The sequence below is a fragment of the Bufo bufo genome, chromosome 3 (genome assembly GCF_905171765.1).
Source record: "Bufo bufo chromosome 3, aBufBuf1.1, whole genome shotgun sequence".
Taxonomy (NCBI): domain Eukaryota; kingdom Metazoa; phylum Chordata; class Amphibia; order Anura; family Bufonidae; genus Bufo; species Bufo bufo.
Window position 1 is genome coordinate 98,196,318 of NC_053391.1, and position 26,093 is coordinate 98,222,410.

A 26,093-nucleotide genomic window follows, 5' to 3' on the forward strand; every position below is an offset into this window, starting at 1 on the left:
GCTGGTTGCATGTGCTTGGCAGCTCAAGGCATATGTTCATATGTGCCCGCCTGGCTGAAAAAGTTTCAATATATGCAAATGAGCCTCTAGGAGCAACGGGGTGTTGCCTTTACTCATAGAGGCTCTGCTCTCTCTGTAACTGCCATGCCCTCTCCACTTTGACTGACAGGACCAGCAGCTATGATGACGTTTACACTGCCTGGCCCTTTCAATCAAAGTGGAGAGGGTGCGGCAGTTGCAGAAAGAGCAGAACCTCTAGGAGTAATGGCAAAGCTCCCATTGTCCCTAGAGGCTCATTAGCATATATAAAAAGTTCACAGATGCCTTCGGCTGCCTAGCGCACATGCAGCAGGTCAGTCCGTCATAGGTACAAATTTGCTGACAGATGCCCTTTAAGATCCTACTGATACCAGTAACAGTAAGTATGTGAGGCCTGGTTTCCCTACTCACATGGCTTTCAGACACCTGTAGTGCCATCCTGCCCTCACGGACTACAACACTGATTAACTGGGCATGTCAGCTCATTCAGCAGCTTTTCTCATATCTGTTCACCTATACTAACTGTCTGCATTAATACAAAGAATACATTATATTTCAGGCAGTGAGGAAAGCTGCTAGAGAATGTTCAGATTGCTATAAATGTGTCTACCAGTGATGGTCTAACTGCAGACTACAGACCACAATTTAGGACTCTGTATCATTTAGATAAAAGCTGATCTGGTAAACATAGTATAACTTAGCAGCTTACGTAGGCCTTGCAATAGCCCTCCTGGCATTTTCAAGCAAAATTGAAATCAGTAACACTAAAAGATTAACTCTCTAGGTACCATGATAAAGGAATATTTAAAGGGTTTCTACCACCACATTTTGACCTAATTAGCTGTCAGACACTAGCGATCTGCTAGTGTCTGCTCTACCTAACCATGCTATTGTAATTCCTTTCTCTGCAGCGGTTACCCTACTCGCGCCTGCGCCGTGTGCTTCTGTATTTAGCGCAGTGACTGTCTCCCTGCGTCGGCATCTTCACTGCGCCTGCGCCGATTACGGTGCAGGTAGCAGTCCAACAGTCACTGCGCCTAATACAGAAGCACACGGCGCAGGCGCGAGTAGGCTGTCAATCTAGAGGAGAGGGGCGGGCTGGAATGCGCTGGGCGGCAGAAATGGTGAGTGGACGGAGCCTCTAGGTGCTGAAAAGAAGCCCCCATAGCACCTAGAGGCTCATTTGCATAGCAATAAAAGTTTGTTTTTTTAGGGTAACCGCTGCAGAGAAAGGAATTACAATAGCATGGTTAGGTAGAGCAGACACTAGCAGATCGCTAGTGTCTGACAGCTAATTAGGTCAAAATGTGGTGGTAGAAACCCTTTAATCAATATGCAGCAATTACATGTAATAAAAATATCAAATATACTGTATTTTTCACCCTATAAGATGCACCTTTTCCCCCAAAAGTGTGTGTGGGGGGGGGGGGGGGGGGGGGTGGCAGTGTGTCTTATAGGGCAAATACTAATGGGCACTTCCATTATGGAAGCGCTCATTAGTACAGGAGGACCAGGGATTGGTGAACGCAGCGCTCCTTGTGCTGGCTGTATTCACTGCTTCCTGGTCTTCTCCTGCTGGCTCCAAACGCTGTGCTGTGATCAGCACACTGTGTGAGGACATGGGCGCGCTCTGGGACCTCGCTTTGTGCAACGCCCAGTCACAGCACGGCAGGAAGAGAACTGGATCTCCAGAGTGGCGGTGGTGTCTGGAACAGAAAAGGTGAGTTGATTTATTTATATTTTTTGTATTATCTGAGGTCTGATTAACACTGGGGGTCTGAGCTGAGGTCTGATTAACATGGGGGTCTGAATGTGTATCTGAGCTGAGGTCTGAATGTGTATCTGAGCTGAGGTCTGATTAACAATGGGGGTTTGATTGGGGGTCTGAGCTGAGGCCTGAATAACATTGTGGGGCTGATCTGAATAAGACATTGGGGTTCTGATTAGGGTTCTGATCTGAGGTCTGATTAACACTAGGAGTCTTATTTTCTTCCTCTAAAACCTGGGTGCGTCTAAGGCTACTTTCACACTGGCGTTTTGGCTGGATCCAGCAGAGTTCATCAAAAACGCTTCCGTTACTGATAATACAACCGTCTGCATTCGTTATGAACAGATCCGGTTGTATTATCTGTAACATAGCCAAGACGGATCCGTCATGAACTCCACTGAAAGTCAATGGGGGATGGATCTGTTTTCTATTGTTTCAGAGAAAACTGATTTGTCCCCATTGACTTGCATTGTGGGTCATGGCGGATCTGTCTTGCTCTGCATCCCATGACGGAAAGAAAACAGCTTCCTGCGGTTTGCTCTCTGGTATGAGAACGCAACCAAACAGAACGGAATGCATTTTAGAACATTCCGTTCTGTTCAGTTACGTTTTGTCCGCATTGACTATGAAGGGGGACAAAATAACTGATCAGTTTTATCCTAATGCATTCTGAATAAAGAGCAATCCGTTCAGGATGCATCAGGATGTCTTCAGTTCAGTCTTTTTGACTGATCAGGCTTTTCAGAAAACCGTAGCATGTTGTATTTTTACCTCCGGCCAAAAATCCTGAACACTTTGACTGAACGCCGGATCCGGTCTTTTTCCCATTGACTTGCATTAACGCCGGATCCGGCGCAGTGTGTTCAGTCAAACCGGATCCGGCTTTTGCATGTTAAACCCGAAAAATGTGAAAAAAAAGTTAAAGTCCATAAATGGCGGATCCGTTTTTTCCAATGCATTTTTTCATTGTGATCAAAATCCTGATCAGGATTCAAATGTAATCCGTTTTCACACATTTTTTTCCGGATCCGGCGGGCAGTTCCGGTGTCGGAATTGAACGCCGGATTTAAACAACGCCAGTGTGAAAGTAGCCTTATAGAACTAAAAATACAGTACACACCAAAACAATGAATTTAAAACAAAATACAATAGAAACAATGTTTTACATTTTAGGCTACTTTCACACCTGCGTTCAGGTGTCCGCTCGTGAGCTCCGTTTGAAGGGGCTCACGAGCGGTCCCGAACGTAGCCGTCCAGCCCTGATGCATTCTCAATGGAGGCGGATCCACTGAGAATGCATCTGCCTGCCAGCGCTCAGCCTCCGCTCCGCTCAGTGAGCGGACACCTGAACGCTGCTTGCAGCGTTCGGGTGTCCGCCTGGCCGTGCGGAGGCGTTTGAAGATGACACAGTATGGCTCAATTTTCAAACGGATCCGTCCCCCATTGACTTTCAATGTAAAGTCATGGTTTTTTTCATGGTTATGCAAACGGATCCGTTCTGAACGGATACAAGCGTTTGCATTATAGGAGCGGATCCGTCTGTGCAGACACCAGACGGATCCGCTCCTAACGCAAGTGTGAAAGTAGCCTTACGCCTGGGACAACAATATTTAGCCGACTGCTGGGCCCTAGCGATAGCTATAACAGCTCAAGACGCGTTGTATAACATTAATTTTATGGTTTATTGTAACCAGTTTCTGTTGTATTTTGTTTTTAATTCGTGGTTTCTGGTGTTTATATCTGATATTTTAATTACATTTATATTATACTGCATTATTGATTAAAGATTTCCTATTTACCATGGGACCTAGGGAGTCGATCTCTTTTAGTGAAGGCTGTTCTGCCACAAAATAATGCTCCTCTGAAAGGTCATTTTCTGACGGATGCCAGGCACAGTATACAGAATGACTAACATGGGCACATCCGTGACCAGAAATGTTCACCTGTCACAACAATTTGGCAAAAGTGTCCATTTGCAACTGCAGCCATGGCTTGCTATATACCGCTGAGCGACTTCAATTGATGTCAGAATAGTCCCAGACTGACAGCTCAGTGCAGGAAAGGAAAGGATGAAACAACACTCTGCCAACACACGCTTCAGAAGAGGACCCCTTGCACTGGGATATATTTCCAATGCTACTTTGCATCCAGTGTTCATGGCACTAAGGTGATGCAGCTTGATAGCTCAGGACGCAAAGGGCCAGCTGGAGGGGGGACAAGTATGAACACAGGGGTAAACATACTGGCAGCCATGCTGCTCCTAAAGTCATACCTTTTGTCCTAGCGGTCAGACCCTTTCCAAACTAACAGTTATCCTCTCTCCAGTGGATAAAGGATAATCTGTTCTAGCCAGGGTACCAATCTAACAACTCTATATGTTGGCTGCTGCCTATATATTCACTATATATTAACGAGGGGCTTAAGAGAAGTGCATTGTAAAGGACAAAATATCCCTAATATAATTACTCCCCGTAGATGTAAACAAAAACAGCAATATATTACTAAAAAGATGTACAATTATGCCAAAGCCAAACTCCAGTTAAAAGGAAATAATTCAGATTGTCTACTTCTGCCCAGCAGGCAGTGTCAGCAGAATACAGGAGCCATTTACGCATGGGAGGCTATCAATTCTCTGCAGCTCTGACGCCAATTATCAGATCGCTCCAGCGTTACATATGTATAAAGAAATTACTTTAAAGGGAAATTCCAGTAATACGGTTTCTGTAAGTTCCTTGCAACTAAGGTTGAGGTCACCGTTTTCCGTATCTCTGTTCTGTCCGGCTAAGGAGCTGTTCACATCACATTTAAGCGGGTTGTGCAGACCATATATACTATGTCCTACACTCATGGTCTGACACCCGCTGTCAGCTGTTTAAAGAGGAGGCGGCGCTTCATGCAAGCGCCGCTTCCTCTTCATTACACTACGTGTCGTCTTCCTTGTAGCGGTGGCAAAGTGTAATTACAAATGCTCACACCATTCTCTTTGTCATTACACTGCACTGACAAAAGTTCTGAGACAACGGGTAACGTAACGAAGAGGAAACAGCGCTCGCATACAGCGCTGCCTCCTCTTCGAACAGCTGATTGGTGGGGGTGCCGGACCCCAGCTGATCAGATATTGATGACCTGAGGATAGGTCATCTATATATTGCTGCACAACCCCTTTATGTTGGGAAAAAAGGAAGCAAAATCATAGTTCACTACGCATTTCAATCCTGCAGAGTCCAGCAAAAAACATATAAAGTTAGCATCCCTTTTATTTTTGTGGAACCTTATGGTCACGGCTGCGACTATATGACATCCCTTTAACATATATGTCATGTGTATATGTTAAACATGGGACAAAAACATGATGTGAACAAAGCCTAACAGAAGAAAATACAAAAAAACCGATTTATTTGTTTGTTAGAATGAGTTATTGTGAGCATCAGTTTATGTCAGCCCTGTCAGGTTTCATTTATTTTTTGACAGGAGAAAAAAAGTACAACATAACTAAGACCTGATGAAAACTGAGCACAAACGAAGGCAACGTACACATCTCTGTTTTGGAGATCCGGCACAAATGCCGGCCAAACCTGGCATTTAGGCTGGAAATTGGCAGGATCAACGCTGGACCTGATTGCAGTCAATGCCAGATCCGACAGGCTGTTCTGGCATAGAGAATCTCCAAATGGAGATGTGAATGAAGCCTAACCCATTCAAACACAAGGGGATTAAAACGGATCAGCTTCTTCTGTTTTCAGTCTCTCTGATGGAAAAACAACACTGATGTCAACTCAGCGTTAAAGGGGTATTCCCATCTCAGACAAGGGGGGCATATTGCTAGGATATGCTCCCATTGTCTGATAGGTGTTAGTCCCACCTCTCGGACCCACACCTATCTCCTAAACAGAGCCTAGAAAGTCACGAAGGGCGCACTGCGAATGCGTGGCAGCCCTCCATTCATTTCTATGGGGCCATCGAAAATTGCCGAGCACTGGCTCTAGAAACGAATAGGAGCGGTGGCCGCGCATGCAATATGCCTCCACTGTCTGAGATAGGAATACCCCTTTAACTGTCTGGACACCACTGCCTCCACTGCTTCACAGTGAAAGGGGTATTCCAGTATACATAATACTTAACTACTATTGAAAGTATATGATATAAAATAAAAATCCTTAATATACTACAATACACAGTAATTACATTTATCTCGCTAGTTTCCCACAGTTGATCACCACTTACTGGCCCGCAATGTGATGTTTATAGCCCGATGTCTAGAATTACAACCTGTAGTTTAACTTCAGGGTCCCCTGTTCTTGTGATTGGTGGGGATCCCGGTGGCCAGATGGAAAATGCTGGACACCGGAACAGCTCTTTAACATGATGCTAGTGTGAATGTGACTGCACATGAATAGTATGGATAATCTCCTTACCTTATTGTTTCTTCTATAAGACGGTCAGAGCTGTAAAATAAATAAAGATATGATCATTTAGACACACTGATCCCTCCTTTATCAAAGTAGAGATGAAAACACAAATGTAAATTAATTCACACAAACTGATTCAAGTGACTTTAAAAATGGGACTTATACCTTTGGTGAAGCCACGATCGTGCAGCAGAGCTTCTCACAGCGCTCTACACATTCGGGTTTCATCGGCTCTGCTTGGTTTTCCAATGATTGGAGGACAGATCCTATATGTTTTCTATGGATCTGTACTCTGCATGCTGGAAAAGCAGAAAAGAGCCAATGAGACCCGAAAGTGCAGCGCGATCTGCAAAAACGCGGTTTCACCAAAGGTTTTCGGTTCCTTTTAAAAAAAATGAAAGAAAACAGATGCATTTCATGTACTAGATTTTTTTTAAAAATATCACATCTGTGAGCGACCATCAGCAGCAGCCAGTTCAGAGGGCATATGGCTCACCAAGCTGTCTAATGGGATACTATTTGGGTGAGCATCCTCTTACTGCTCTGCCTTTGCGTCCATCTTTACTCTAGCATTCCCCTAGAAAATCAGGATGAATACATTAGCATACGCCCATGTCCTAGGACGTTGTATTCACATCTTTGGTGTTTTTATTTCTGTTATTATTTATCATTGGTTGGGATTCCCTTTCCAAAACCACACTGGTATTAGCATGCTGCCATATCCGATGATAATTGTTTTGCTCTCAACCCTCAAAAACAATTAAGGATTGAAAAATTCAAAAGCAAATTATTGCAAATGTCATCCATCTTTTGCTGTTTCTCCCTTATTGCTGCCCTGATCTATTGTATGCCTCTTACAGGCCCTTTATGTCCTTCTCCTCTTGGTTGGAAGGCTGTTGAGGATGTATGCATACATGTATGGGCTGAGAATGCTAACAATATATACAGTACATCAGACATGACCACAGAGCCCCATTCATCCGACAAAGGCCAAAAGAGTAATTACATCTTTTTAATACTTATACAGTGGAATATGTTGAAGGCATATATTGGGACATACACTGCAAACATGGTGCGAATGCACCCACTGCGATTCATGCCTATGGAACATTGCCAATAAGTCTCTATACTATGGAATATACTTCCAGTAAGTCTACATACAGAACTGTTCTCTTTAAATCATACATGAGCTTTAAAAAAAAAAAAAAAAAAAAGAAAAAGCTTACATAATGGCTAATCTTCTTTGTAGAATCATAACTGTGAAGGAACAGGTGTTTTGGCGCTTCCCTAAAGTCTTCTTCAGCCGTATTATTACCTGTTTCAGCTGCACAGCTAGATGCATTTCTCTCACAAGCAGGCAGTGTATACCTGCTGTGAAGTCTGCCAGCACTATACGGCTGTGATGTCCTTTCCCTTACTTCTCACTAAGTTTGTTTGCAGCTCCGGAGCTCACAGAACAGATAAGGAGGGATAAATTACACATACAGAAAGGCAGGAGGCACCTGTGAATTCAGAAGCAGATCTTTAATCAGGCTAAGTATCTCAGCTACCTCTGCCACACACCCATTTCTGCTGAGTCTCTGTTACTAGGGATGAATCATTACAGAAGAAGACAGAAAAAACTGAACCTTTGTGGTGGCGCTGTCAGCAGAAGTCGGATGCAGGTAAGTATCGGTAAAACAATACTATTTATTTACAGTAGGGCTGCAGTAAACGATTATTTTAGTAATCGAGTATTCTATCGATTATTTTTTACGATTAATCGAGTAATCTAATAAGAAAAAATGAATTAATAGACTGTTTTCCTTTTTAAAAAATTCATAAGACCCCCTGCCATCAGTCCCCAACACCCTTCGTTCCCACCTGTGCGATCAGCCCAAGTGCATTAGTTCCCCCCAGTGCCATCAGCTCAGTTCCCCCCAGTGCCATAAGCTCCACTATCCCCCAGTGCCATCAGCTTTCCCCCGTGCCATCAGGTCTGTTCCCCCAGTGCCATCAGCTCTCTTTGACCAAGTGCCATCAGCCCTGCCCCACCCCAGTGCCATCAGCTCCACTCCCCAGTGCCATCAGCTCCCCCCACCCCAGTGTCACCCACCCCAGTGCCATCAGCTCCCCCACCCCAGTGCCATCACCTCCACTCCCCCACAGTGCCATCATCTCTCCCCCAATTGTGCCATCATCTCTCCCCCAATTGTGCCATCATCTCTCCCCCAATTGTGCCATCATCTCTCCCCCAATTGTGCCATCATCTCTCCCCCAATTGTGCCATCATCTGTCCCCCCCTTGTGCCATCATCTGTCCCCCCCTTGTGCCATCATCTGTCCCCCCCTTGTGCCATCAGCTCCATTCCCTCAGTGCCTTCATTTTTTCCCCACCCAGTGCCATCACTTCCCCCCCACCCCACCCAGTGCCATCAGCTCTCCCCCACCTCAGTGCCATCAGCTCTACTCACCCCTTGTGCCATCAGCTCTACTCCCCCCTTGTGCCATCAGCTCTACTCCCCCCTTGTGCCATCAGCTCTACTCCCCCCTTGTGCCATCAGCTCTACTCCCCCCTTGTGCCATCAGCTCTACTCCCCCCTTGTGCCATCAGCTCTACTCCCCCCTTGTGCCATCAGCTCTACTCCCCCCTTGTGCCATCAGCTCTACTCCCCCCTTGTGCCATCAGCTCTACTCCCCCCTTGTGCCATCAGCTCTACTCCCCCCTTGTGCCATCAGCTTTACTCCCCCCTTGTGCCATCAGCTTTACTCCCCCCTTGTGCCATCAGCTTTACTCCCCCCTTGTGCCATCAGCTTTACTCCCCCCTTGTGCCAACAGCTTCACTCCCCCCTTGTGCCAACAGCTTTACTCTCCCCTTGTGCCATAGTCTCTGCTGCCCTGCTCCTCCTGACACCCGGATTGCACAGTCATTGGTTGCTATGACGCTGTGGACTCCGGGTACCTGGCCTTAGTCACGCCCCCACCCCCTCGGTTTCACCAACTTACCTTTCCAGCAGGGGCGCCGCCGACACTCCATCGTTCCGCGCTGCTCTGCGCCTGACGTCACACAGCGCGTCAGCTCACGGCGTGTGTACGTCAGGAGGTCAGTGCAGCGCTGGACCATGGACGTGCTGTGAAGTGTCCGGAGGCCCCCTGCTGGAAAGGTGAGTATTACGAGCGCAGCGGGAGACCACGGAGCGGGAGTAATAGCAAGCGCTTCACTCCTGCTCCGTGGTCACATGACACAAACGAACCTTCGATGCAAAGAATTTGCATCGAGGATTTTTTTGTGTTGAATTACTCGATTTAATCGAGTAATCGTTTCAGCCCTAATTTACAGTCTACGCGTTTCAGGGGCGGAGGGCCCTCTTCATCAGGACAATATACAACATTCACATATAGCGGTTATTTAAACTCAAATTTGTGGCGTGTGGGACCCGGGGGAGGTGGAGCAGGGGGAGGGAGGGGCGCGGGTCTGTGGACGTTAATGTGTTAAACTGGCATATCAGGAACACAGGGAGAAGTGACTTCATCGTATAGCCTTAGTGATCTCTACAAAGACTGTTTTGTAATTATGCCGGTTTTTATTGAGGATATTCACTGCAGAGCATGCTGTAGAGCAAGATGATCGTGATGTGATAAAAGTGACTGTGTTATGTCGTACCTAAGAGTATAACAATATCGCACTGGCATGCCAGGGAGACAAACCGAGGGGTGATTTAGAGTATCAATATGATAGTTTTTATGAGTGATTTTTGACACAAATCAATAATTGAAACCAATTTGTTTCTAAAAGAAAAATGTTTAATCAGCAGTGCACCCTCCAAGATACGGAGGATCGCAGATATATGTATCATGTAGTTATCTTACTTGTAAAATTGTATCCATAATTCTCATAGATACAATTTCATAGATGTAACACTTTCCCTTTTGGAGGGGTAAAAAGTGCAGAGCAGTGCGTACTGCAGGCATGTACTATATGAGGGCCATAGTGGCATGTAAGATCTAAAAATTAGTCATTACACCGGTCTGCCGAAGACACAAGGGGGAGAGATAGAATGTTTTGAAAATACCATGGTTTTAAAACACAATATTTGTAATATATATATATATATATATATAATTGTCGCAGTTTATATCCTAAACGAAAAAAAGGGGGGAATTGTAGCTGGGTAATAGAGGCAGCCAATATATCACAAAGCCTGACATGTAAAATACACCAAGAATGGTGACATGTCATGTAACTATAGTGATTTTTATAGTGGTATATAAATATATATATATATTCTAAAAAAATAAATAAAAAAAAAGAGCCGATATACATAACAATGCATACTGCAGGTGGGAAAAAATCGTGGCTGGGTAATGAGAACCATAGTCTTATATAGATCCTAGGATTTGATATGTTGGGCTGACTCCTTTAAAAAAAAAAAAAGATTGAGATTGAGTTTCTAGACAGTATTATCTCCATTAAAAATAACCAGTTGGCCACTAAAACATATTTCAAATCTATTGATACAAACAGCTACATCCATTTTTCGAGTTTTCACCATAAAAAATGGTTGGAAAACATTCCATATAGCCAATACAAACGTATTCGACGAAACTGTACCGATGATAGCGATTTTAAAAACCAAGCAAAAATTCTCGAAAGAAGATTTATTGATAAGGGCTATCCCAAGAAACTTATAAAAAACGCCTATAGCAGAACAACTACAGATACACAAGAAACATGTCTACAGCCTACAAAAAAAGAAGGTGTGCATACAGAAATGAATATAAACTTTGTCACGCAGTTCAATACATCCAATAATACCATACGCACAATATTCTCAAAACACTGGCACATCCTATTACAGGATCCGTATCTAGCCAAATACCTACCATCTGAGCCCAGCATGATTTATAGGAGAGCCCCAACTATTAGGAACCTTCTCGCCCCAAGTAAGCCGATACAACACAAAAAAGCTAGTTCAGGCGGTACACACCTACCTCCCAAAAAAACTGTCAGTTTTAAATGTGGAAAAAGCCGATGCCTATGTTGCAACGTTATAGCCAGTAATTGTACATATTTTTCTTCAAATAAAAACGAAACCACCTTCGCAATAAAGCACCATTTAGGGTACTTTCACACTAGCGTTTTTCTTCTCTGGCATAGAGTTCCGTCACAGGGGCTCTATACCGGAAAAGAACTGATCAGGTATATCCCCATGCATTCTGAATGGAGAGTAATCCGTTCAGTTTGCATCAGGATGTCTTCAGTTCAGTCGTTTAGACTGATCAGGCAAAAGATAAAACTGTAGCATGCTACGGTTTTATCTCTGGCGAAAAAAACTGAAGACTTGCCTGAATGCCGGATCCGGCATTTTTTCCCATAGGAATGTATTAGTGCCGGATATATATACCGCTATAAAAATCACTATAGTTACATGACATGTCACCATTCTTGGTGTATTTTACATGTCAGGCTTTGTGATATATTGGCTGCCTCTATTACCCAGCTACAATTCCCCCCTTTTTTTCGTTTAGGATATAAACTGCGACAATTATACATAGAAAGAGAAGAAGAAAGACCCCGGGTGTCCCAAAAGCAGATGGAGGACTATGTCCACCCAAAATGAACGCAGTGGGGCACCCGTGAAGAGATAACTCGGTACAAGCCCCGAGTGCAATAACGAAGAAAGAGAAAAGAAGCTCAAAGTACCAAACAGAGTAAAATAAATGAGTAGTTAGCCAATAATATATAAATGATATATAAATATTCTATTGTATCAAAACATGATTAAAAATACAAATACATACAGATGATGCCATGAAAAAGGGTGGAGGAAGCAGGGAAAAGGAGAAAACAGGCGCCACCCTGGGAGAACACACAGGTCACAAAATATATATGGTACAGAAATAGTGATGGTCATGGGAAAATACTAGGTACAATGACCAGCCCATAGGCCAAATATAACAGAAGTTGGTAAGGTAATACAGGGTAAGAACAGGTCAATAAAGAAAACCAACCACGGCTATGATACATAATATACTGAGCAGAACAATAATAATAAAAAACATAAGTATATGGCCAGCAAGGGAATGAAGGAGCCAGATGAGAAGTCTCAACATCGGCAACACAAAGTTGTGGGAGGAAGACTATGACCTGAAGCTTACCTAAAATGGACCTTGTGTGGACTGACAACCCAGGATGGCGCCACCCCAACGCGCGTTTCGGCGTGCCTTCGTATACCCTGTATTACCTTACCAACTTCTGTTATATTTGGCCTATTGGCTGGTCATTGTACCTAGTATTTTCCCATGACCATCACTATTTCTGTACCATATATATTTTGTGACCTGTGTGTTCTCCCAGGGTGGCGCCTGTTTTCTCCTTTTCCCTGCTTCCTCCACCCTTTTTCATGGCATTATCTGTATGTATTTGTATTTTTAATCATGTTTTGATACAATAAAATATTTATATATCATTTATATATTATTGGCTAACTACTCATTTATTTTACTCTGTTTGGTACTTTGAGCTTCTTTTCTCTTTCTTCGACAATTATATATATATATAGAAAGGAAAAAGGTGCTCCCCCTGCGCTCCTGTTATTTGACCAGACAGATCTGCCTGGATAGGGAGATCCCGCTGCTTACTGTCTAGTGAGGAGCTATTGTTCTCCTCAGAATAAAGTAATGAGAGAGGAGTATGTCACCCTTAGGTGATACAAGACAGATAGCGCTGGAGTGTGTGGTCAAGACAGCTGGTCCCATAAACAGTACTAGCCTGGTATAATGCTGATAATGTTAGCGATGGTGTGATACAATATTAGTAGTAGTATTGTTGTAATAGTGTATGTTAATTATCCTTTGGGTGGAAAGTCAAGCAGGAATAAAACTGAAAACTGACATAGGTTATGGCAGCAGTGTCACTACCTTATTATTCATCCGATGTCGGTTCCTCAGTTGGTGGTTTGATCTGAAGGAGTAGGAGTTGGTTGCTCTATGATTCTTCTGCTGGTCCTGTTGTTGCAAGATTCTTCTGCTGGTCCTATTATTACAACAATACTACTACTAATATTGTATCACACCATCGCTAACATTATCAGCATTATACCAGGCTAGTACTGTTTATGGGACCAGCTGTCTTGACCACACACTCCAGCGCTATCTGTCTTGTATCACCTAAGGGTGACATACTCCTCTATATATATATATATATATATATATATATATATATATATATATATATATATATATATATTACAAATTAGGGATGTCCCGATACCGATACCAGTATCGGTATCGGGACCGATACCGGGCATTTGCACGAGTACATGTACTCGTGCAAATGTCCCCGATACCACTGCCGATACCTGTGCGCCGCTTCTATGTGTCTGTGTCAGTCCGCAGCCTGCCCCTGCACCTCGCACAGCTAACAGCTTCAGAGGGCAGCAGCAGGCAGTGTGTAATAGGAGCCGACAGTGGAAGCTAGCTCCGCCCCGCCCCTCCCCGCCCTCCAACCAATCAGAGACTCACAGCACAGGGAGCGTAGTGCAGGGACTCAGAGAATCGTCTGACAGTTTATTAGTTAAAAGAATCCAATGAGTCACAGACCGTGGTCATCGAGTCCCTGCCAGGCTTCCTGTAAGTCCGTCCGGGGGAAGGGGGGGGGGGGGGCATTATTAGCATAGCATGTAGTGGAGCTGTGTGTGTACAGGGTGCATGTAGCAGAGCAGGAAGTCTGGCAGGGACTCGGTGACACAGTCTCTGACTCATTAGATTCTTTTAACTAATAAACTCTCAGACGATTCTCTGAGTCCCTGCAATAACTATACATTGTAATTAGGGTTGTCCCGATACCACTTTTTTAGGACCGAGTACAAGTACCGATACTTTTTTTCAAGTAGTCACCGATACCGAATACCGATACTTTTTTTAAATGTCATGTGACCGTTTTCAAACCACAATACAGACTAAGGATATTTTCTTTAGAATTATGAAGAACTCTATGAACTCAAGACATTTTAAAAGAATAAAACTGTTTTATTTGCTTGTCACGCAGTAGTATAAAACTACAAAACTCAAAGAATTTTCAAAGAACATGTTGATAAATCCCAAAAATATATTTTACAACATCAAAATATATTAACAACAACAATAACTAAACACATGTTAAATCACAACCCAACTAAAAGTGCAAAACAGCAAAAAACTGTAACAGTGCATTGTTTAACATGGGGAACAAACATTATGGGATGGATTAACGGCAATATAGGTAATAGAATTATTATTTGTCAAAAGTTAGTGGCAAGTTCTTTTTAAGGAATAAAAGCATCTCTGCATGTTCAGCCATTAGCCTGTTTCTGCTATCAGTAAGCACGTTGGACGCTAAGCTGAACAGTCTTTCACTTTCAACGCTACTGCATGGGGCAGAAAGAAATTTTTGGGCCATTTTAGCCAGAGTTGGAAACCTCACTTTGTGAACTGCCCAGTACTTCAGGGGTTTCTCTGAATGAGGTATGGTGATCTCTCCCAGGTAAGCTTCCAGCTGTATAGTAGCAGCTTTTGGAGCACTGCTTTCCGATGTAGATGAACCTTCACCAGCAATTTCCGCAAATACACTGGACAGACTGGTACCTGGCTGGTCACAGTGAGGTCTTTTGGAAGCTTGTTCTTCATGATCCTCAGATACTATTGTCTCATCAGAAAAGTTTTGCAGTTCCTGTAATAACATTTCTTTTGCCTCCCTGGAAGTTTCTGAATTACCAAAAAATCGATCTTTATACCTTGGATCCAGTAAAGTTGCGATAGAGTAAAGGGGGTTTCTCTCAGTATCAGAAAAGCGCTTCTGCAAAGAAGCAAGCAAAGTGCTCCTCATTGTTTTGATGCCCTGGTCGTCATCCACTTTTGACAAAACTTTCTGTAGCACTGTTACTGCAGGAATAACATCAGAGGCGAAAGCATCAGAACAACTGACTTGGCGGGTCATCTCCTCAAATGGAGCCAAGATATTGAGCAACTTCTCTATCAGGTTCCACTGGTTTGAAGTAATGGTGGCAGGGAGCTCATGTTCAGACGAATAGACTCCAAGGGCACGTTTCTGCTCAAATAGACTCTTCAGCATGTAAAATGTGCTGTTCCAACGAGTTTGCACGTCTTGCTGGAGTCTTTTTACTGCCTGACCAAGGTCTTTCTGGATGTCCTGCAGCCGAGAGTATGCCAGAGTAGAATGCTTGAAGTGGCCAATTATTCTGCGCCCGACTCCCACAGCATCTGAAATGCTGCGCTGTGACAACAGTCCCTCTGTGACGGCAAGCTGCAATGTGTGCGCAACACATGAAATACTGGGAAGTCCAGCATCTTCCATACCCTTTATCATGTTTTTGGCATTGTCCCGGACCACAACATGAACCAAACTTTTTGGAATTGCCCAATTCTGAAGCATTTCCTCAAATATGTTGGCAATTGCTTGACCGGTGTGGGAGCCTTCAAATTTTGTAGCATGGAGCATGACCTGATGCAGAGAGAATTCGCCGTCTATCCACTGCGCCGTTAAACTGATAAGAGACAGTGGACTCACACTGCTGCTCCAGATGTCTGTTGTGAAGCTAATTGCCTTAATGTCGTTCTGCAACATGATGGTAATGTGCTTTTGAACCGCACCATGGATCTTTGGTAAGATGACGTCCGTTATGTAGTGGCGACTGGGAATGTCATACTTTGGCTCTAACACGTTAAGAAATTGCTGAAAAGCCATGTTCTCAACAACGGAAAGAGGTTGATCATTCAAAATAATAAATTTGGTGAGGGCATCTGTTATCTTTACAGCTCTGGGGTTGTCTCTTGACAGCTTTTCACTTCTGGCAAAAGTTTGTTGCAAAGTTGGCTGCTGAGTGCTAGTGCTGGCGGTAAACTCTGCATGCTCAGTTTTATGTTTTATTTTCAAATGCTTTATCAGATTACTGGTATTGAAAGAGCTGATTTTTGTACCTCCTCTCGATAATTTTACAGAGCAAAGTTTACACTCTGCAATCCGTCGGTTGTCCTCATTAATTTTAAAATACTTCCACACAGCTGACATTCTGCTGGTGTCTCTGTGCAGTGTGAACTGAAAGGTGTTGATAATTTGCACGACCTTGGGTGAAAAAGGCAAAATAAAAAAAATAAGCATCCATTGTTTAACTACTTTTTTATCGGGCAGTGGCACTCTCACCCCTTCCTGCCCAGGCCAATTTTCAGCTTTCAGCGCTGTCACACTTTGAGTGATATTTGCGCAATGCGCAGTCATGCTACACCGTACTTTCCTTTTTTTTGTTTTTATAATTTTTTTTTTTCACACAAATAGAGCTTATTTTGGTGGTATTCATTTTATTTAATCACTGCAGTGCCTTTTTTAAAAAAAAAACAAACATGAATAAGAAGCCTTTCTTGGGTTCCAGGAAAAGGGGACAGCTGCGCCAACTAAATGAAAGATTAAATAGCATACAGTATATGGTGAAGATTTGCGCAAATCAATAGTACGTAAAGAACCAGTCCTGCTTAAATGGCAGTGGCACCACAGTGACTCACTTGACTGTCTCACTCTAATCTTACCTGCTCGGCGAGGGCTGCCTGCTTCTGCGATGTCCGTCCTGCTCGTACTGCTCTCCGCCTGCTCTCCTCCCACTCTCCTCCCTCTCTCTCTCTCCTGCCCACTCTCCAGTGCCCTCTCATCAATTAGCAGCACAAGGTGAGGAAAATGCATGCTAATTGGATGATCTTTGGCGCTCTCCTTCTCAGCCGCCCACCAGCCAGCTCGAGGGGAGGAAACAAACAGTAAGTAATAGTAATACCCAGTCACATACCAGCAATAATTATCGTTGCCGGCTCTCTCCACCCCTTCTCAGCTGCCGCTACATGCCTCCTATAAGCACCCGCTCACCAGCCCGCTCGAGGGGAGAAAACAAAACACATGGCATCACTAATTATTACAGTTACACACATGTACCGCTCGTTTCACCCCTTCTCAGCTCCCGTTCACTGCCCCCTCTATGCACCGCTCACCAGCCCGCTTGATGTAAAAAAAAAAAAAAAGTATTCTATTTATGTATCGGGGCGGGGTATCGGCGGCTGAGTACCGCCGAGAAAACTCGGAATCGGTCCCGATACCGATACTAGTATCGGTATCGGGACAACCCTAATTGTAATTATATCAGTCTGCTCCACTGCATTCACTGCAGCAGAGCTGTGTTTGCCAGGAGCAAGTCCCTGGTGATAGTGTCTGTCTTCTATGGCCCTGGTCCTTCCCTTCCTGCTTGCAAGCTGCACATTGATCTCTAAAAGCAGGCATTAGGGCAAGAAGAAATATACATTACTGTATGATGGCCACAAGACTATTATACTGAGGAGGGGGGGCTTCAAAAATTGTTTTCCTGACTCCTTACAGTAGCGTCTCCTTGTGGCTGCCCCCATACAGTATAACGTCTCCTTGTGGCCGTCCCATACAGTATAACGTCTCCTTGTGGCCGTCCCATACAGTATAACGTCTCCTTGTGGCTACCCCATACAGTGTAACGTCTTCTTGTGGCTGCCCCCATACAGTATAAAGTCACCTTGTGGCCGCCCCCATACAGTATAATAGTGGCTGCCCCCATACAGTATAATAGTGGCTGCCCCCATACAGTATAACGTCTCCTTGTGGCTGCCCCCATACAGTATAACGTCTCCTTGTGGCTGCCCCCATACAGTATAACGTCTCCTTGTGGCTGCCCCCATACAGTATAACGTCTCCTTGTGGCTGCCCCCATACAGTATAATGTCTCCTTGTGGCTGCCCCCCATACAGTATAACGTCTCCTTGTGGCTGCCCCCCATACAGTATAACATCTCCTTGTGGCTGCCCCATACAGTATAACATCTCCTTGTGGCTGCCCCATACAGTATAACGTCTCCTTGTGGCTGCCCCCATACAGTATAACGTCTCCTTGTGGCTGCCCCCATACAGTATAACGTCTCCTTGTGGCTGCCCCCATACAGTATAACGTCTCCTTGTGGCTGCCCCCATACAGTATAACGTCTCCTTGTGGCTGCCCCCATACAGTATAACGTCTCCTTGTGGCTGCCCCCATACAGTATAACGTCTCCTTGTGGCTGCCCCCATACAGTATAACGTCTCCTTGTGGCTGCCCCCATACAGTATAACGTCTCCTTGTGGCTGCCCCCATACAGTATAACGTCTCCTTGTGGCTGCCCCCATACAGTATAACGTCTCCTTGTGGCTGCCCCATACAGTATAACGTCTCCTTGTGGCTGCCCCCATACAGTATAACGTCTCCTTGTGGCTGCCCCCATACAGTATAACGTCTCCTTGTGGCTGCCCCCATACAGTATAACGTCTCCTTGTGGCTGCCCCCATACAGTATAACGTCTCCTTGTGGCTGCCCCCATACAGTATAATGTCTCCTTGTGGCTGCCCCCATACAGTATAATGTCTCCTTGTGGCTGCCCCCATACAGTATAATGTCTCCTTGTAGCTGCCCCCATACAGTATAATGTCTCCTTGTGGCTGCTCCCATACAGTATAATGTCTCCTTGTGGCTGCCCCCATACAGTATAACATCTCCTTGTGGCTGCCCCCATACAGTATAACGTCTCCTTGTGGCTGCTCCCATACAGTATAACGTCTCTTTGTGGCTGCCCCATACAGTATAACGTCTCCTTGTGACTGCCCCCATACAGTATAACGTCTCCTTGTGGCTGCCCCCATACAGTATAACGTCTCCTTGTGGCTGCCCCCATACAGTATAACGTCTCCTTGTGGCTGCCCCCATACAGTATAACGTCTCCCTGCGGCTGCCCCCATACAGTATAACGTCTCCCTGCGGCTGCCCCCATACAGTATAATGTCTCCTTGTAGCTGCCCCCATACAGTATAACGTCTCCTTGTGGCTGCCCCCATACAGTATAACATCTCCTTGTGGCTGCCCCCATACAGTATAACATCTCCTTGTGGCTGCCCCCATACAGTATAACGTCTCCTTGTGGCTGCCCCCATACAGTATAACGTCTCCCTGCGGCTGCCCCCATACAGTATAATGTCTCCTTGTAGCTGCCCCCATACAGTATAACATCTCCTTGTAGCTGCCCCCATACAGTATAACATCTCCTTGTGGCTGCCCCCATACAGTATAATGTCTCCTTGTAGCTGCCCCCATACAGTATAATGTCTCCTTGTGGCTGCTCCCATACAGTATAATGTCTCCTTGTGGCTGCCCCCATACAGTATAACATCTCCTTGTGGCTGCCCCCATACAGTATAATGTCTCCTTGTGGCTGCCCCCATACAGTATAATGTCTCCTTGTGGCTGCTCCCATACAGTATAATGTCTCCTTGTGGCTGCCCCCATACAGTATAACATCTCCTTGTGGCTGCCCCCATACAGTATAACGTCTCCTTGTGGCTGCTCCCATACAGTATAACGTCTCTTTGTGGCTGCCCCATACAGTATAACGTCTCCTTGTGACTGCCCCCATACAGTATAACGTCTCCTTGTGGCTGCCCCCATACAGTATAACGTCTCCTTGTGGCTGCCCCCATACAGTATAACGTCTCCTTGTGGCTGCCCCCATACAGTATAACGTCTCCCTGCGGCTGCCCCCATACAGTATAACGTCTCCCTGCGGCTGCCCCCATACAGTATAATGTCTCCTTGTAGCTGCCCCCATACAGTATAACGTCTCCTTGTGGCTGCCCCCATACAGTATAACATCTCCTTGTGGCTGCCCCCATACAGTATAACATCTCCTTGTGGCTGCCCCCATACAGTATAATGTCTCCTTGTGGCTGCTCCCATACAGTATAATGTCTCCTTGTGGCTGCCCCCATACAGTATAACATCTCCTTGTGGCTGCCCCCATACAGTATAACGTCTCCTTGTGGCTGCTCCCATAGAGTATAACGTCTCTTTGTGGCTGCCCCCATACAGTATAACGTCTCCTTGTGGCTGCCCCCATACAGTATAACGTCTCCTTGTGGCTGCTCCCATACAGTATAACGTCTCTTTGTGGCCCCCATACAGTATAATGTCTCCTTGGAATGTTATAGTTCTGTTTTTGGGCCTTTTGGTTGGTCAGTGGTCAGAAAATACATGTGTGTGTATTTTATTGTTAAAATTAGTATCGGTAATTGGTATCGGTGAGTACTTAAATCAAAGTATCGGTACTCGTACTCAGTCTTAAAAAAATGGTATCGGGACATCCCTATTACAAATATTGTGTTTTAAAACCACAGTATTTTCAAGACATTCTATCTCTCCCCCTTGTGTCTACGGCAGACCGGTCTAATGACTAATTTTTAGATCTTACATGCCACTATGGCCCTCATATAGTACGTGCCTGCAGTACGCACTGCTCTGCACTTTTTACCCCTCCAAAAGGGAAAGTGTTACATCTATGAAATTGTATCTATGAGAATTATGGATACAATTTTACAAGTAAGATAACTACATGATACATATATCTGCGATCCTCCGTATCTTGGAGGGTGCACTGCTGATTAAACATTTTTCTTTTAGAAACAAATTGGTTTCAATTATTGATTTGTGTCAAAAATCACTCATAAAAACTATCATATTGATACTCTAAATCACCCCTCGGTTTGTCTCCCTGGCATGCCAGTGCGATATTGTTATACTCTTAGGTACGACATAACACAGTCACTTTTATCACATCACGATCATCTTGCTCTACAGCATGCTCTGCAGTGAATATCCTCAATAAAAACCGGCATAATTACAAAACAGTCTTTGTAGAGATCACTAAGGCTATACGATGAAGTCACTTCTCCCTGTGTTCCCGATATGCCAGTTTAACATATTAATGCCCACAAACTTAAAATAGAGATGCTAGGCATGGTCCGTCTATCTGTTGAAGGACGGAGCACGCAGCGTGCAGGCTCACATTACTGACAGCCAGGGACTGTAAGTAAATGATTAAAGCCAGGTCCTCCCCAGCAGCTGATAACAGTGCCTGGGCTGTGTGCACTTCTCCCTGTTCCTGCGCTTGGCAGACGCTCCCTCACTCAGCAGAGCTGGAGAATGCAGAGTGGAAGCAGCGCAGACCAGGGAAGGGAGATCTGTCATCTGCTCAGTGTATAAATGAAAGCAACATGTGGTAAGAGGACCCCTTTGTGCTGCAGGAGATTAACCCTTTAGGGGGGAGGGCTCTGGTTACTGACACTTTTGGGGGGGCTATTGTTACTGGCTAGTGAGGGCAGGCGGGATTAGCCTCAGGGTGAGGGCAGTGGCGGCCATCTTAACTTAATAGTGAAATTGCAGTTTTATGCAGACTGGTTGCTAAGGGCTGAATCTTATTAAATATGGGGTAAGTCAGTCTAATAGTAACTGATTCGGGAATATCATGTTATTAGTAACTACATATATGAAAATTGAAATTAGGGTCTAAATATGACAGTTATCCTTTAATCTTATTATTTTACTGAAACACAACACATGAGGCGCTGCCTCCTGTCTTTCTTTTATCTTTGCATGTATGGATGAATGAATCTTGCCTGACAACAGGCAGTGGACTGCAAATTAGGCGGAAGTGAGACCCCTGATGGCCATGACTTTACAGCTTTTTTCAGGTGGATACAGGCATATTTATTAAATGAAGTGATTTAGAAATTTGCTATTTACACCATTCTCTATTGAATGAAATTGCGTGAAAGTACAGGGACTCTTTAAGGAGATTCAGCACCCTGCCTAAGCTGCTTCCAAGCTAGCCAGAATCGTACTCTGTACTGACGAGGGGCAAGCACCCTGAAACAGCTATCTATGGATGGATATCTGGCTTGGCTATTTTCCGTTGTCAATTCCCAAGGCTTGTTGGAAAGTCAGATCTGGACTCGTATGGAGCCACTTCCAATAGGTGGTGCGAGACAGTTCTCTTTCTTGGGAGATACCCCTCTTCAGCTTCATAAAAGTAAATGCAGGTGAACAGGAAAAGATGAGCACACATCTGTCAGGACCAAGGTGGAAAAGCCCCCAACCTGTGTGAGTGCAGTGGGGACAGCAGCATCGGCAGAGCGAAGGACGGGTAAGTATTAACTAAACAATCTTTCTTCCACAGGATGGAAAAAAAGCCAGTTTTTTTAAATAACCCAGAGATTTCCTAATTGATGAACTACCTTAGAATGATTTATCACTATGAGGCTGTTGGGGGTCCGACTCACAGCACCCGCCACTGATCAGCTTATATAGAATCTAGTACAGGTGTGTACATTGTGTAGTGGCCAGAAATTGTCCTGCAATGGAACCGAGTATGCAGTACATTTTCCACCCACTACACAGTATATGGAACTGTGCTACTTCCAGCACCCTGCGGCTCCAATGAACTTATTAGCGGGGGTGTCAGGAGTCCTGGAAGACCTCTATAAAACAATGCAGTTTGATATAATTTAATTCAAGACAAATCCACCCACCAAACCATGGTAGAATCACACTTTCACCATCCTCTTTATTGCATCTTTGCCAATTCTTGAGTCTTCATCTTAGTACTTGTTTTCTGCTACTAACAGGATCAAGAGGAAGTCTATGGGCCTGTCTCAATTCCATCCCTCACAGCTAGAAGAGTGGGTGCACTGTTTGAGCACTTATCTACAATCATAACTGTGAAGGAACAGGTGCTTTGGGCTTCCCTAAAGTCTTACACAGCCATATTATTTCCTTTCAGCTGCACAACTAGATGCATTTCTCTCACAAGCAGGGGGGAGTATCTCTTCTGTGAAGTCTGCCAGCACTGTACTACTGATGTCCTTTCCTTTATGTCTCACTAAGTTTGTCTGCAGCTTCAGAGCTCACAGAACAGATCAAGAGGGGTAAATCACACTTACAGAAAGGCAGGAGGCTCCTGTGAATTCAGAAGCAGTTTTTTTTATCAGGCTCAGTATATCAGCTACCTCTGACGCCCCCCCCCCCCCCCCCCCCCCATATTTTCAGAGTCTCTGTTATCAGGGCTAGATCTTGCCTGACAACTGGCAGTGGACTACAAATTAGGTGGAAGTGAGACCACTAGTGGCCATGACTTTACAGCTGTGGTTTTAAAAAAATTGCCAACTTTGCAAATACCCGAGTTCTTATCTGAGTACTTGTTCCTTGATAGGCTCAAGAGGAAGTCTATGGACCTGTCTTGAATCCATCTCCTGCAGTTAGAAGAGCGAGTGCACTGTGTGAGCACTTCTCCTGTCATTCTAGCCATAGTTAGGAGATCTCAGCACTCAGACCCCCACCAATCCACACCTTTGATATGTCGTTATGACTTATAAAAAATGATTTCGGTGATACTTTGAAGAGGTTACAAAAAAAAGATGGCAGCCAGAAAAATTAAATACAGATTCAACGGCTTCTTACAAAGCTGAATTAAACTACTGCAAGAAAAATGTTTGTTTCATTGTAAGTTTCTATTACACCAAACATGTATAATGCAGAAATTTAACTTCAAAGATAGTGTGACAAGCAGGAGCAATTTATTTTATGGGTTCTGCAAGCACCAAGATTCCTGACATCTAACAAAGTGAGCAGGAACAATATGATGGGTTCCTACCGCATGAGTGTATTTAAGCTTTCTCCTCGTCAGGCCAGCAGTTGGTAAGCCTTTCCTATGTCATTTGCTATGCAGGAGCCCATTGCAAGGCAAAATAATGCAGGTAAAAGGCATTACTGAAAGTCATTAACATTAACCGCAATGGTTCCAGCCATGCCAGGAACAAATCTAATGGATTCTCTTACTCCTCTAAAGTAAAGGAATTAACATATGCAGCTGCAACAATAAGAACACCATACCTCGCATAACCTGCACTTAACCTACTGGTGATCAAGAATTTTCCAAAACAATCCACCTAGGAACTAAAACATCAGATATGTCCACAATGAATCAAGCTCTTTAGTGAACGCAGCATATGCAAGCTGGTAAGTATAATTAAGACCAAATGTACCATTGCAAGTTTCTTATTTCTTTTCGTGTTTATGAAAATAGGTATACGCTGCAATGAATCAAGATGAAAACTTTCTTTTCTTCGTAAACATCTTGCCCCACTGCCATTCTGTCACTGCAGGCAGGTGGAGACCTCATAAAGAACGACCCACCACTAGCGATAAGTCATAAAGAATACCTATCATTGTTTTCATTTATCTATAGTAGTGTATGCAAATCTAATAAAGTTTTATAATATATTGTGTTAATGTGAATTGCCTCTTTCTCCACATATCAGATGTCTCTTTCCCCTATCCTTTGCATTTGCTCTGACTGTAACTTTTCAGAATCTCTGCACTCACTGAAAAATCCCAAGGCTTTTGTCAGAGCTTTCCCTGAGAAATCATATTACACAAAGCAGAGCTGAAGAGAGACTGTGAAATCTTTGTTATAATGTTCTTAAACAATCGGCTGTGTCTGTGGGATTGGTGTGTGTGTGTGTGTGTGTGTGTGTGTGTGTGTGTGGGGGGGGGGGGGGGGGGGGGGGGGGTGACATGCTGTCAGTTCTCATGACACATTGCACAAAAAATGGGGAACTCCCACCCAGGACACTGATCATGACCCTCTATTAGGAGTGGTGAATAATACTGGGTTTACACAGCCCAACTGTTGGGCAGATCATCAGGGACGAATGTTCCCACGAACGCTCGTTCCTAAAAATTGCAGTTGCAATCACTCGTTCTCACATTGTGGAGGTGATCACTGCATGTAAATGCAGCGCTTCACCCTCACTGAACCAGTTGTTGGGAAGGAACGCTCTTAGAGGCTCATTTGCATAAATTAAGACATCATTTTTCTCAGCAACGCGGGCACATATGAACATAGGACCACCACAGATGCCTTCTGCTGACAGATGCCCTTTAATGTGTATGGCACCTTAACTCAGCACATCTTAGACAAACTAGAGTGAGGAAAAAGAATTAGGAGCAGGTATAATTTAGTCCTATCACATAAGGAGGTCAGGGCTCCAAAGCTTTACATGGCTGTGGCAGCTTACGGTTTCTTGGTCCCAGCTAGGAGGAAGAGCTCAGGAGCCAAACAGGCAGGTCTAGTAAGAAGGAGTACTGCACACAGAGATACAAGAGCTCTTACAATAGATAACTATATTTTTGAGGAGAGATCAGAACAAAGCGCTGCTGCTTACGCACAGTGCTTGTCTGTCACCTGATCTTTGAAACCGGCAAAACCATCAGTAATCATCTAATATTTATAGGCGTCTAACACACTGACAGTATCACTCCATAACCACTCTATTTCTACTCACTTAAGTAGCCGGCCAATGGTTTAAAAAGCAAAGTTCCCCTGCCAGCTCCATCCAGGCACAATTATTTTCACAAAGCAATTATCGTTCAGATCTGAACAATTAAACAATTATTAAAGGCGTTTTCCGGGACCCAACAGGACCAGCGGAGCCACATTAATTACACAGAACACACCAGTAGGAGAAAGTGTCTTGCAAAATTGGAAGGATTGGCCTCCCAGGAACCCGGTTATGTGACATTCCTTTCCTGAAAATTCGGCTTCCACCAATATGTCCTCTACCAGTTTTCAACCTGGGCTATCGATAAGGCCAGAAGTACTCCACTCCCTGGTACATGCGCAGGTAGATTCAGGAGTTTGCTCATGCACCAGATAGGGGAACTGTTGAAGCCCCATCCTCAGCAAAAGTGACACGCCATCTGTAGCCCAGGCTGAAAACTTGATGCAGGACGTGACGTCAGCAGAAGCTGGAACTTCAGTAGCATTATATAACCAGGTTCCCAGAGGCTGATCCATGCAACTTTGTAACGGTATATTACATTATTTCTCCTATAGGCGTGTTATGTGTAATTAAGGCAGGTTTGTGGGAGTCCTAGAAAACACTTAACTGCCCAATGTAAATATGCGTAAGAAATCAATGAA

The 26,093-nt window shown here is 44.4% G+C and overlaps 1 protein-coding gene across 2 annotated transcripts in view; it reads right to left on the reverse strand.

Annotated features, from left to right (window-relative positions):
• Positions 1-26,093, reverse strand: part of GOSR1 (golgi SNAP receptor complex member 1) — a 135,852-nt gene that overhangs the window by 13,473 nt on the left and 96,286 nt on the right. For both annotated transcript variants that reach the window (XM_040423388.1, XM_040423387.1), the window contains exon 7: positions 6,223-6,252. In XM_040423388.1, coding sequence (XP_040279322.1) covers positions 6,223-6,252 — 30 coding nt within the window. The remainder of the gene's footprint in view (positions 1-6,222; positions 6,253-26,093) is intronic.